The following is an 11,389-nucleotide window of genomic DNA, read 5'->3' on the forward strand; positions in this document are numbered from 1 at the left end:
CCTTTTGCCAAAGTGCTACATGCTGTCGTCTATAAGTCTCTTAGGTGTAAAACCATTGTCATTTTGATTGATCCCAGTGCACCCCTCTCAAGTCTAGCAGAAAATACAAGCACATATACCTACTTAACATGTTCTCCTATAACACATATTGTAACTTATAATACATGGACCGCAGACACCTGACGCGCGTAGGAATGAACGGAATGAGATGATCCGATATCGTGATAACCGACATAAAGCAATGGACTGTGCCATATTTATTGTAGAATTTATCTATTTATCTTTATGATGTATTTATTTTTTATAACTTTATTATTTGTATTAGGTTCCTCTCTTTGTGTGTGTCCCAAAGATTTTGAGTGTTATAATTTCATTTACCCATAATCCTTGTTGTTTCTGTAGCGCTAATTCGCTAATGTAGTTTTTTTCCGGAAATGCAACTATCGCGTTATTGAAGAACAAAATGTATTTAAACTAATAATTAATCTAGCAGGCCATCTCATCAAAATATTTATTTTTCATTTACAACCGCAATGTGTTCAGAGTGCCTATGTTAACATGCATTTAGGTATATTAATAATACACGTATTTCCCGTTATACCGCTTTATTTGCACGTTGCGAAAGACTGCGCGGTAATATCGTCCATCAGTCACTAGACCTTTTCGTGAGTATTCAGCAAGTACTTTCTGGATTTTTCTATGAAACATTTTTCCTTTTAGTTCGATAATAAATCAGCGGAGCAGATATGCCCAGGCCATTAATATCCTCTTGTGGGCAATAACTTTGGGCTCCCTGCAAGTGAGATCGTTCTTAGTTAGGAACTAGAGGATAATTTAAGATCAATTCATTAAATCGCTTCAGTGGTTAGGCATTGTAATTTAAATAATTTCAGCCCTGGATGTAGGCTACTTATGTTTTATCAGAGACCAGACAGTATGTGACACAGGCATGTAAGAAAACCTCAAAAGCTACAAGTCGCGTGTGGCGTTGGGGGGGGCTTAGGTACATCACAGAGAACATGTAACATTTAAAAGGACGATAAAAAATAACCCGATGTGAACTTACGACACAGATACATACCGACAGCATCCTATCCCGATGACCTGCAAAATCGCTTAGGCTTGAACAACTAAGCTCTTACACTGACTAAAAAAGACAGAAGACGAATACATTTCTAGAAAGCTGAACCAACAAGAGATGTGAACACATGATGATCATGTAGAATAAGATGTCATGTGACCGGTCTTGTGATATGTTTCTGTAAGTATCTCACAGGTGACCCTGTCACCCTACCTACACGTCCCGGGTACAGTACAGCTCCCTGCCTGGAGTGTAGATTTTTATCAATGGATCTAGCAAACTGTTCCTTATTTATTCCTTATTTATAGATCCCGCCCCCTACTCGGCCTCCAGCAGCCAGAGTGAAGCGGGCTGCGCCTCTCCCCCGCCACACAGATTTCTCAGCATAGGGTGACTCAGTTCCGCCTGCCCCCCCTCTCCCCCCCTTCCTCCCTCCAGCACGGACACGCGCACAGGCACGCACACACCTCGCCGTGACCTGACTACAAACAGACTCCTGACGTCAAGCCCCTTGTGGCCCGAGGCAGCATCACTCACGTCGGCCGCTCGCTGACTCCGGAGTGCAGGCTGCGGGCGAATGGAAACCGGCGGGTTAAAAAAAAACAACAGGAGCGTCAGAATCAGGAAAAAAAACAATCCTCCTGAAGCCTATAAACAGAGTAAAGGAACCTACGGGTTTGTTTACAGAAGTAATACTTACAAACCCCATGTCATAGGGCCAGGGGTGGGCAAGGTAGGACGCTGGGCTGTGGCCAAAAAAATAATGGGTAATTAGTTACTTTGCTTTTTTGCGTATAGGTGGTACGAACGAGCAGTTAGCCACAGGCTCAGACTCCTTTATGAGGGATTGTGCTGCTTTAAGGACTTATCAAAGGCAGAGGGAGACCTGCTTGAAACAGTTGGATGATCCCTCAAACTGATTCTAAGATATTTAATGAATTTGGTTATTAAATTGGATAATTTAGTTTCTGAACCAGGAGTTATAGTGTTCTTAAACATATACATTACATTACGTTACAAATACACCTACATTAACTTTCCAGATAAATGGAATCCACTAAATTCAATTCCCTCTTCTCAAGAGATATATTTATGAATGCAAGAAAGAAGTTCACAAATAAATCAACAAAGGACGTCATTGGAAAGGTCACTGAAATGTTTTTTTTTCTCTGGTATGTAGGAAATGCGAAAGAAATTTAATGCACACTGCAGAAAAGATCATTCAACCACTGTATTATGTAGGCCTATTGTCCATATTTTACAGGGTCGAAATATTGCTTGTAATCAATTCTGGGAGTGGTTTTACTGCACGCAGGGCAGAAATTATGCGTTTTTACATAATACCGAATAAACAGAGACGGTTCAGCCTATCTTTGTCCCCGCAGTGGAGACGGCTATGTCCGTTTGCTCTTTGCAGATTTGATGCGTGAGTCATCGCGAACTTAACCCTGTACCTCCCCAGGCAAAAGCTGAGCAGCTTTATTCTTGTATAGTCAACGCTAAATGACTTTGACTAACGAGTCACCATGCTGACGCCCCCGGGGTCTGTTCATTTTCACATGCTTTTCACAGGGAACATGTAACATTTAAAAGGACGATAAAAAATAACCCGATGTGAACTTACGACAGCAGACTCCATTCCCAAGTGCGCTTTTTGATCATGAAAATGCACTTATTTCATAGTTTATATTTTAAGGGAGTGATGGTGATTGTAAAATTACAGATCCTATTATTGAACATTTTTTTCCTCCCACGGGAAGATCAGCTAAACGATAGTAATCAGTATGAATGGGAACCATTAACATAATTATTTGGAGATTACAGTTTAAAGGCTGTATGAAAAAATAATACAAAACCACCCGACCGCACCGCAAGCTTTAAATTTGAAAGACAACTTAGTCATACATGAACAGATAAACTGTCCCAGAATTACCCCACATAGTTGAAAAGCTTATGGGGAATGAAAATCACGTATTATACAAAAAAAACCTAGGTCAAATGGAAATAAATTTAAAAAGTTAACCAATCATTCAACAGCAAAACAAATATTGCTGTTTGATGACGAATTTTAGCAGCATTGAGAAACCCATCATGTGTGTTTTTCTATTGCTTTTAATATACAAAACGTGTGTATTCCTATGACTTCTGATGAACCGATCGTGTCTGTGTTTGTATGCCTTTGGACAATCGAAGCATATATGTATTCATGTGGCTTTTGATAAACAAAGCCGTTGGTGTATTTTGCGGAATTGATAAATAAAGCACGCATGTATTTCCACAGGCTCGCTATTGCGTATATGGCGGTGACGCAGGCGCAAGGTGGCGCCTCTTATAACGGGGAGCTGTCCCGGTGCTGAAGCGAGAGACGCCAGGACTGGGATGCGACTCGCAGGCGCGGATCACCGCTCAGTCACGGCAGGTAAGCGGGCGCCTCCCCTAGCGCTTTTCTGTGCAGAGACGCGCATTCGTATATTCTTAAGGATTCTCGGGCGCTCATTCTTGCGATTGTGTTTTCCAACCTGATGCATATCCTTGTTCAACAGACTCAGTCAAGTTTTCTTCAAAAAACTGGCAGGTAAAAATAATTAAAACTAGTAAAAACACATTCATTAAAATATCAAACGCAGTAACGATGATTACAGTTGTATATGTTTAAAATACTATTCCAGATTTGTTAATATAATAAGTGATACCGAGTTGATTTCCTGAGTGTTTGATTTTCTGTACTCTTAACGCCGTTTACAATGTAATAAATGCGGATTTTTCATGCGTGTAGCGCCGGGTTACCTTGACAACCAGCAGTGACTCATTCGCCGGAGCAGCAATTTGAAGCGTAATGAGATTTTACAGGCTGGCTAAATTCTTATGTAGTTATTGTTGCACTAACAATCATATTTTCCCTATCAGTCCCTTGCTTGTCTGTTTCTGTAAATGGAGTATAAACAAACATACAAGCCTACGGATAACCAAACCGAAGTTAGATGCATGATTCTGTTTATTAGTTTTTTTTTTTTTTTTACAAAGACTAACTTGATTACACGGATTTGTTAAGCGGCGTCAAGCTAACAGGCTCGTATAATAGAGATGGTCTGATTTGCTTTCAACTTCTGTGTGACATAATAGAATGATAAAGAAAAATCTGTGTAATATTAGAGTTGGGTTGAAGGGTTGAAATATTGTTAGCAAAGCATGAGGCTGCTGGAATAGAGACAACAGATCAAAGTGATTTAATAAAATAATGTCTTTTTTCATTTAAGGTTCAAAGTACTGCTGAGGACCCAGTGAACAGCTGAGACTTGTTACACAGCAGCCCGGTAAAGATAATGCTCATGTTGTGATTGTCAGTTCTAGGCAATATGACGTTATCATTCCTCAAGATCCATGTGGCTGCAGCTTTCTTCCTGCTTGCCGCTCTTCACCACACGTGCAGTGTGCAGGGCGCCTCCCTGTGGCAGTCAAAGCCCCGAGGCAGTGGGGCAGAGAGCAGCCACGGCAGGCCCTACTTGGTGCCAAGCATTGATATGGTTAAGGCTCTGGAGTACATCGAAAGCCTCCGGCAGCAGACACGCGGGGACGATTGGCCCGCCACTGACTACAGTGACCTGGAGCGGTTCCGCTCGCTACCGCTCGCCACCGCGTCCGAGCCAGAGGAGCCAAGCCAGGACGCTGCTGCCAGCTGGCAAGACGATCAGTCACAGCAATGGCTTAAGGTGCTGCTGAAGACTCTCCAGCAGTCAGGCAACGAGCCAAAGGCCACGACGGCTCTCACCAGCCCACGGCAGGCATACGGCGACAGGCCACGCCCTGAAGATGACACCGACGACAGACCGGCGGCTGATGAGGGCGACTATGAGGGTGCGCCGTGGTCTGAGCGTCAAAAGCTGCCCAAGAAATACCCTCTGATGTTTGAAGATGAAGACTCCCGAGAGAGTCCTTATAAACGCACAAACGAGAATGTGGAGGAGCAGTACACGCCTCAGAGCCTGGCCACCCTGCAGTCCGTCTTCGAGGAGCTGGGAAAGATGTCTGGCCCCAAGACTAATAAGAGGCACAGCATGGACGATGAGCTGAGGCTCTACAGGGGTGACGATGACGATGATATCTACAGGGTAAACAACATGGCATATGAGGACGTGACCGGGGGTGAGGATTGGACCCCAGTGGAGGAGAAAGTGGAGACAGAAGAGGAGGTGAAAGGTAGCCGGGAGGAGTTTGACAGGGGGTCGGATGAGAATGACGGCAACAGCATGAAACGTTCCAGCATGTCGGGGAAATACGACGAGCAGGAAGAGCCAGATGATGTCACCAAACTAGTGGATTACTACTTGCTGAAGATCCTGGAAAAGACTGAGCAAACAGAGAACAAGAGGGACAGAGTGGAAGAGCAAAACCCATTTTCATACAACATAAACCCCCAAGCCATCTACCGGCTGATTGACATCTCCCGGAAATTACAAATTCCCCCCGAGGACCTCATAGATATGCTGAAGAACGGGGAGATAAAAACACAAGACAAAAGGCCGGAAGCTGAGGAATATGCAGACCTGGACAGGGCGGAGGAACGGCTAGCTCAGATCGCATCTTCCCACAAAGACATGACTCCCACCGCTAAGTTCTACGGCAGAAAAAAGCCAGAGATACTGCCAAACGACTTTCCCGATGACTTAAACACAGAAGATATATTGAAAATTCTTGGGCTGGAAAGTCTGGCCAATCAGAAAGCAAAGTACTTGCTGAAGCAGAAACACAGCAAAAACACACCCCCAGGATTGTACTCCCCTAGTGGCAGGCAGGGAGATTTTGTCGGCCCTGAACTGAGCAGCATCTCTGACAAAAGAAAATCAGATTATGACGACGCCATTGAAGAAGAACTCGCTAGCCATCTTGCAGCCAAGATGTTAGCGCAGTACCCGAAAATGCTTAAGAAAATGGACCTGAAGCGGGCCTCACGGCCTGCCTCCCAAGAGCAGCAGCTGGCTTTCGATACCCTGTTGCAGGATTACTTTGACCGTATCACACCCGATAAAGGCCTGCCTTCGAAAAGGTTATCGGAGGTCGATGATGTGGGCGATTCCACGCAGGAGCAGGGCCAGGATGATGACGTGCTGCTGAAAATCCTGGAGCACATGAACCCAGAGACAACTGAGAAGGAAGACAGGGACCTTTACGGAAGAGCAATTGGAGGCATGTAGCTATCGGGCATGGAGATGCGTATGTTAAATATTATTTTAATGGGAAATAATATTTTGGAGGGACAATTAAATACAAATGAGATTAGCTCTTCGTGTAGCTAATTTCAAGAAACTGTTTACAGAGTCTAATTTGGCGTATTAGGGGGTATTAAATATTCTATTCGTTGTAGTTTCAGAGCTTGTGGTATTTGAAACGTTCTGTGGTTATAAGGACTAGGTATTAACGAGCACTCTATCTAATAAATGTGGCAGTAATGAGTGGCGGCTGGTGATTATTTGCGTAAACACACAGACGTATCGCTGTTGGGTTTTCCGAGTCATGTTTTCCTTAGGGCCAAAATTTCGTACGTGTAGTTAGTCATGTGTGCAGTGTATGGACTCAATAAAGCATTTACTGGTATTATTTTCTTCCTGCTGTGTGATGCTGTCTCATTTAACGCCAGGAAGGACTCAGACGCAGCAGCCTGCTCACAATCAGGGGTGTAGCATGAAATTCTAGGTCCGCCTCACAAAATGTCACCTTGGCCCCCCTGCTAGGGTTGGCTCTTTCAGTCTGAGGAGATATGGTTCCCCCACGGTAAAATCGGCTGGGGTGTCCCTGCCCCACCGACACCCCTACTCACAAAGCACATATTTTACACATGCATTCTTATATTATACATACACACACACACACACAATATATATATATACATATAAATGTGTGTGTACGATGCGTACGTTGTGAGTAGGGGTGTTGGAGGGGCATAGACACCCTGGCAGATTCATATATATATATAATATATACATATATTTATGTGTGTGTAAAATAAAGATCTAAAAAAATCAAGGATTTGAAGATCTAAAATTTACGGAGGGGGGAGAAGTGGTTACTGCAAGCTTACTGCCCAATGCTGGCCTTTCCTGTTGGATGATACTCACTGATTTATTGTCTTTCTGCTGCATGCCTCACAGACAGAAGCATAAAACACACAGAACATATGGACCATCCACAGGAAATGCTCCTTTATTCAGAAAACATGAGGCAATAAAGTGTCATGGCATCATTTAAAAGTTGACATTGACCCCCCCTCCCCCATGCTTAAAGGTACTGGGGTCCTGCAAATCTCTGAAAGCACCTCCAGGTAACACCCCTCATGCGCCTTCAGAACCTGCATGTGGTCCCTTCCACCGATTTTCTGAAACCACTTGTCCTGTTCAGCCATGACAGAGACACGAATCCCTGAGGTATCAGGCCATTGTGCTAAACACTGTGCCCCCCCAGGTGTGGGTGATTTAAAAAATATATAAATATATGAAAGAGGGAGTGAAACAGTGCAAAGACTTATGGGTGCAAAAAATAATTAATCCCACTTACATTTGAAATTATTACTACAGCCATGCCAAAGACTCCATCAGTGTTCGAACCCATTACAACAAAAGCAGCCATTAACAGTGAAGTGAAAGCTACTGACACTGACAATGCAGGCCGTTTGGTGGACATGATGTTAAACAAATGATATCTTCTCAATTACATCTCACAATTTTCCCATTTTCACCAAAAATCAACATTAAAAAAATCTATCAGAAAAGCAACTACATATATGTTTTACATCAAATACATCCTCCCTTAAACCCCAACACATACTTTTGCCAAATGAAACATCACAAAAAGGCTTGAGATAAAATAAGGCCACGAGAGCACAGGTTTGCCATCTCCCAGAGCACAGGTTTCCTGTTTCCTTGTCCCTCTCGGGCTGGATGCTGCCCTGTGCCCTGCTCTATCCACCATGGTCCGCCTTTAAGACAGGAATACTAGCAATCTCTTGCAGACTCCCAGGGTGCTTCAGCAGTGTACGTGCAGTCATGGTTTAAAAGGCAGGTTTGCGCATATATTCCTCCATCGTCTATCAAGGAACAGAAAACAGATGTCTGTGTTTCAGTACGGTGCCACTGGGGAGATCAGTGAGCGGGGGAGCTCATTTCACAAAAGGAAAGCGGTAAGAGAGACCAAACGGGGTGGGGTGGAGGGGGGAGGCAGACAGGCTGTGGATCAGCAGAGAAGCTGAAAGGCGAGTGGACCTTCATCACAATCCCCAGAGCTGTAGATATAAGTTCAGTGGCTGGGGGTGGCTGCTGACCATTTTCTTTTGTAACAAAACACATAGATCAAATGTCTACTAAAAACTATAGATATTCTAAAAGATATTTTAATCTATAATAATATATCTTAAATTTTGACGATCGATAAACCAGCACAATACCCCCTCCCCCCAATCAAAGACTGACATCATTCCCACCCCCACCTTGATTGGTAAGTTGTACCACTGGCACCCCACGCTTTGATTAGCATATTACAGATGTTCCATCGTTTTTAATTCCCTCTCGCTTCTCTTTCGGCTCCACATGACACCTCAAATGGCCCACTTAGGGAACCCCCTACCTATGCCAGCCTAGGGCCCCCAGAGAAGTTAGTCCGGCCCTGTATAAGTTAATACATCACCGCCTGTGTAGCTCCGAGGAAGACAGTGATAGGAGGATATTGGGTCTCAGAGCTTATGCCTACATTTGCACCTCTGCGATCTGATTAGCTTAGTCCAACAAGAGCCAGCTGCTGATTGGAAACAAGTAATAATCCTGGCCACTCACAAGGCACAGATCCACAGAGATCTCAGTTAATCTCCACGGCTTCCGCCCTTGTCTGGCCAGCTGGCCACCTGGCGTACAGGACATGTTCCCCATGGGCCGATGGGTATCTGGGCTATAGCAAAATTTATCATGGGAGACAACATTGCAGGGCTGAATTTTAATCCCACCCCAGCCCTCACCTCCTGCAGCAGGTCCGACTCCTGTGTGGACTTCACCACCAGCAGCTTGGACGTCTCCTGCACCTCGCCCCCCAAGAGGAACTCATCCAGGATGAAGTAGGCTTTCTCAAAGTTAAAGATGATGTCTAGCTCACACACCTGAAAGTAGGTTAGACATCATTAATTGCGGGAACAAATTGATTATAACAACAAAAAACCTTTCAGACTTTACTGTTGTGGACTATGAAAACACTGTAAACTGAAACTTGTCAGGTTTGGATTAATGCATGGATCAATAGGTAAACAATAGTACTGCCTGTATGTCACTTTTGTCTAAAGTGACGTACAAGTGAGATATCTTGTATGGATAGGGAGATTTATGAATGTTCAAAACATTTTATGCCATTAAGCAGTTATGACAGAAACGCATCCATAAAACGGTTTCCAATATCCAATTAGGGCCGCGGTCTGTACCCTGTGCCAGCCAACAGTCTGCTGTAAACAGGAAGCTCATGTCATGAGAGTGACCTGGATTGAGCCTTCTCAAACTGCCGCCCCCCCTCCCCCCTCCTCCCTCGCGGCAGCCTGAATGTCTGGCTCTTACGTTGCCAAAGTATTTGTCCAGGAGCTCCACATATCGGTGCAGCACCTCCAAGGCCAGCAGCTCGTTATCAGGGTCCTCCAGAGCGCTGCAGAAATAGAGGCTGGCGTACCTGCAGGGGCCAGCAGGGGGCAGTGTGGCAGGATAAAGGAGCAACACACAACCCAGATTGACAATTATAATAAACACAGGGGAAAAAATAGAAAGAATTCCCTTGACTTAGTTTGTATACTCAAAGTGCTGGCCTGCCAGTCTGAGCTGTGGCAGGGGGCCCTGGTGGTGATGCTTGCCGAATTGCAGCAAAAATACACACAGACGGCAAATATTCAGACTCACATGCAGAAGACATAATCACAGACACACACACAAACTCGCCTCTTATAAACAACCTTCAGGTCCCTCCAGTGGATAACGCTGCAGCAGCGGGGGCTCCTCGCCAACACCATCATGGTCATGTCGCGCACGATCTTGCGCCGCTCTCGCTCTGGCAAGGGAGTGAACCACTTCTGCAGGCGCAGCTTTCCCTGACGGCTAAACAGCAGCAGGAAGCGCATCTGCGGGACGGATCACCCATGCATGGCTAATTGCGTCTGCGCGTCTGCGCAGTCATGTACCCAGACCGAGACACAGACACACGTAAACACCAAAGCAGCATTTCTGGTCAAGCAGAGTCTCTGAAAAGCCTTTACCTCTAACTATCCCAGCTGAATGCGAGGGATAGCGGAGCCCTGATACTGAAACGGCATTAAAGAGTAACACGATAGCGGGGAACTAAACAAACACAACAAAACGCAACATAACTTACAGTATACTCGCATTATGTCGAGTATCTGCGCATGACAGCACTCATACTGCTCGTTCCGAAACGACAAAATTGGGGTTAGTGTGTATTATGAAATCTGTTTATTTGGATATCTAAATATCACCTTTTATGCAATTATAAGTATTTATTTAAAGGTCCACGAGAAGCCGCTGAAAGAAGTTGAGAAACCTATAGAACTTAAGGAAAGTTGGAATAACTTCCCATATGTTTGACTGCATTATCAGTCCCTATACAGTTTGAATCTGTAAGGGAGAAATGTGTATTTGCTGATATACAAGTATAAGTCCATTATTAAGAAACTGGTGAGAGGAAGAAAGAGGTGAAACAACCAGGTTTGCTGTAGTTATTGCTTGAGGCTATCATTAGTAAACATTAAGGAAGATCTCCTAGTTTATCACTTACGAGTACTCAACCATTTTCAACATGCTTCCGAAAACACTTGAGCGCGAATTATGATTACTATCTCTCCTTAATCCACATTATCGCCGGTCCTTAACATCAACCAGTATATTTCATAACACAGTAATATTCGGATTCAGATGAAAACCATTGTTGTGTTCACATGTTCAGTATTATTTTTCTGCCACAATAAATGATGCAGATTACAGTCGAATAAATGTTTTCCCCATCCACTGGCATACGACCATACATGGCCACCTGCTACGGACAGGTAAACTAGCCTGTCGGAAGTAGGATCATGCCCCTGGCAAGAACGATACTTTCCAAGTTACACTGAAGAGATATTAAACCCGTCAACTCACCATTTTACCACCTCTACCGCCCTCCCGGTCGGATGCCTGTCTCGCACTGCCGGTGTCTTAAACTCCTTATTTCTTGCCGAAGTTCGGTACCGTCCTTCCCAGAATCCACCGGTTAAAACGTCAAGAAACTCTGTCTTTCTGGCCA

At 44.4% G+C, this 11,389-nt stretch overlaps 2 protein-coding genes across 3 annotated transcripts; one reads left to right on the forward strand and one right to left on the reverse strand.

Annotated features, from left to right (window-relative positions):
* The first annotated feature begins 3,368 nt into the window (after positions 1 to 3,368).
* Positions 3,369 to 6,681, forward strand: scg2a (secretogranin II a). Of its 2 annotated transcripts, none has more exons than XM_048982434.1 (2): positions 3,369 to 3,500; positions 4,339 to 6,681. In XM_048982434.1, the coding sequence occupies exon 2, from the start codon at positions 4,438 to 4,440 to the stop codon at positions 6,271 to 6,273; it is 1,836 nt and encodes a 611-aa protein (XP_048838391.1). In that variant the 5' UTR covers positions 3,369 to 3,500; positions 4,339 to 4,437; the 3' UTR covers positions 6,274 to 6,681. The 2 variants fall into 2 exon arrangements, with proteins under 2 accessions (XP_048838391.1, XP_048838393.1); XM_048982436.1 differs by lacking the exon at positions 3,369 to 3,500 and adding an exon at positions 3,516 to 3,656.
* A 582-nt stretch (positions 6,682 to 7,263) lies between these two features.
* ap1s3a (adaptor related protein complex 1 subunit sigma 3a) lies at positions 7,264 to 11,371 on the reverse strand. Its single transcript, XM_048980547.1, has 5 exons — positions 11,245 to 11,371; positions 10,036 to 10,214; positions 9,664 to 9,772; positions 9,081 to 9,218; positions 7,264 to 8,159 (listed from the first exon to the last, which is right to left on the reverse strand). The coding sequence occupies exons 1-5, from the start codon at positions 11,245 to 11,247 to the stop codon at positions 8,124 to 8,126; spliced, it is 465 nt and encodes a 154-aa protein (XP_048836504.1). The 5' UTR covers positions 11,248 to 11,371; the 3' UTR covers positions 7,264 to 8,123.
* Positions 11,372 to 11,389: the final 18 nt, after the last annotated feature.

Source organism: Brienomyrus brachyistius, chromosome 17, assembly GCF_023856365.1.
Source record: "Brienomyrus brachyistius isolate T26 chromosome 17, BBRACH_0.4, whole genome shotgun sequence".
Taxonomy (NCBI): domain Eukaryota; kingdom Metazoa; phylum Chordata; class Actinopteri; order Osteoglossiformes; family Mormyridae; genus Brienomyrus; species Brienomyrus brachyistius.

What these genes read in the sequence shown, in the direction of transcription:
- scg2a (XM_048982434.1), top strand. Translation starts at nt 4,438, where the DNA reads ATGACGTTATCATTCCTCAAGATCCATGTGGCTGCAGCTTTCTTCCTG.
- ap1s3a (XM_048980547.1), bottom strand. An exon ending in TGGACAAATACTTTGGCAAC is followed by an intron (nt 9,219 to 9,663) that starts GTAAGAGCCAGA and finishes ACCTACTTTCAG; the next exon opens with GTGTGTGAGCTAGACATCAT. An exon ending in AGTCGGACCTGCTGCAGGAG is followed by an intron (nt 8,160 to 9,080) that starts GTGAGGGCTGGG and finishes GTTCCTTGATAG; the next exon opens with ACGATGGAGGAATATATGCG.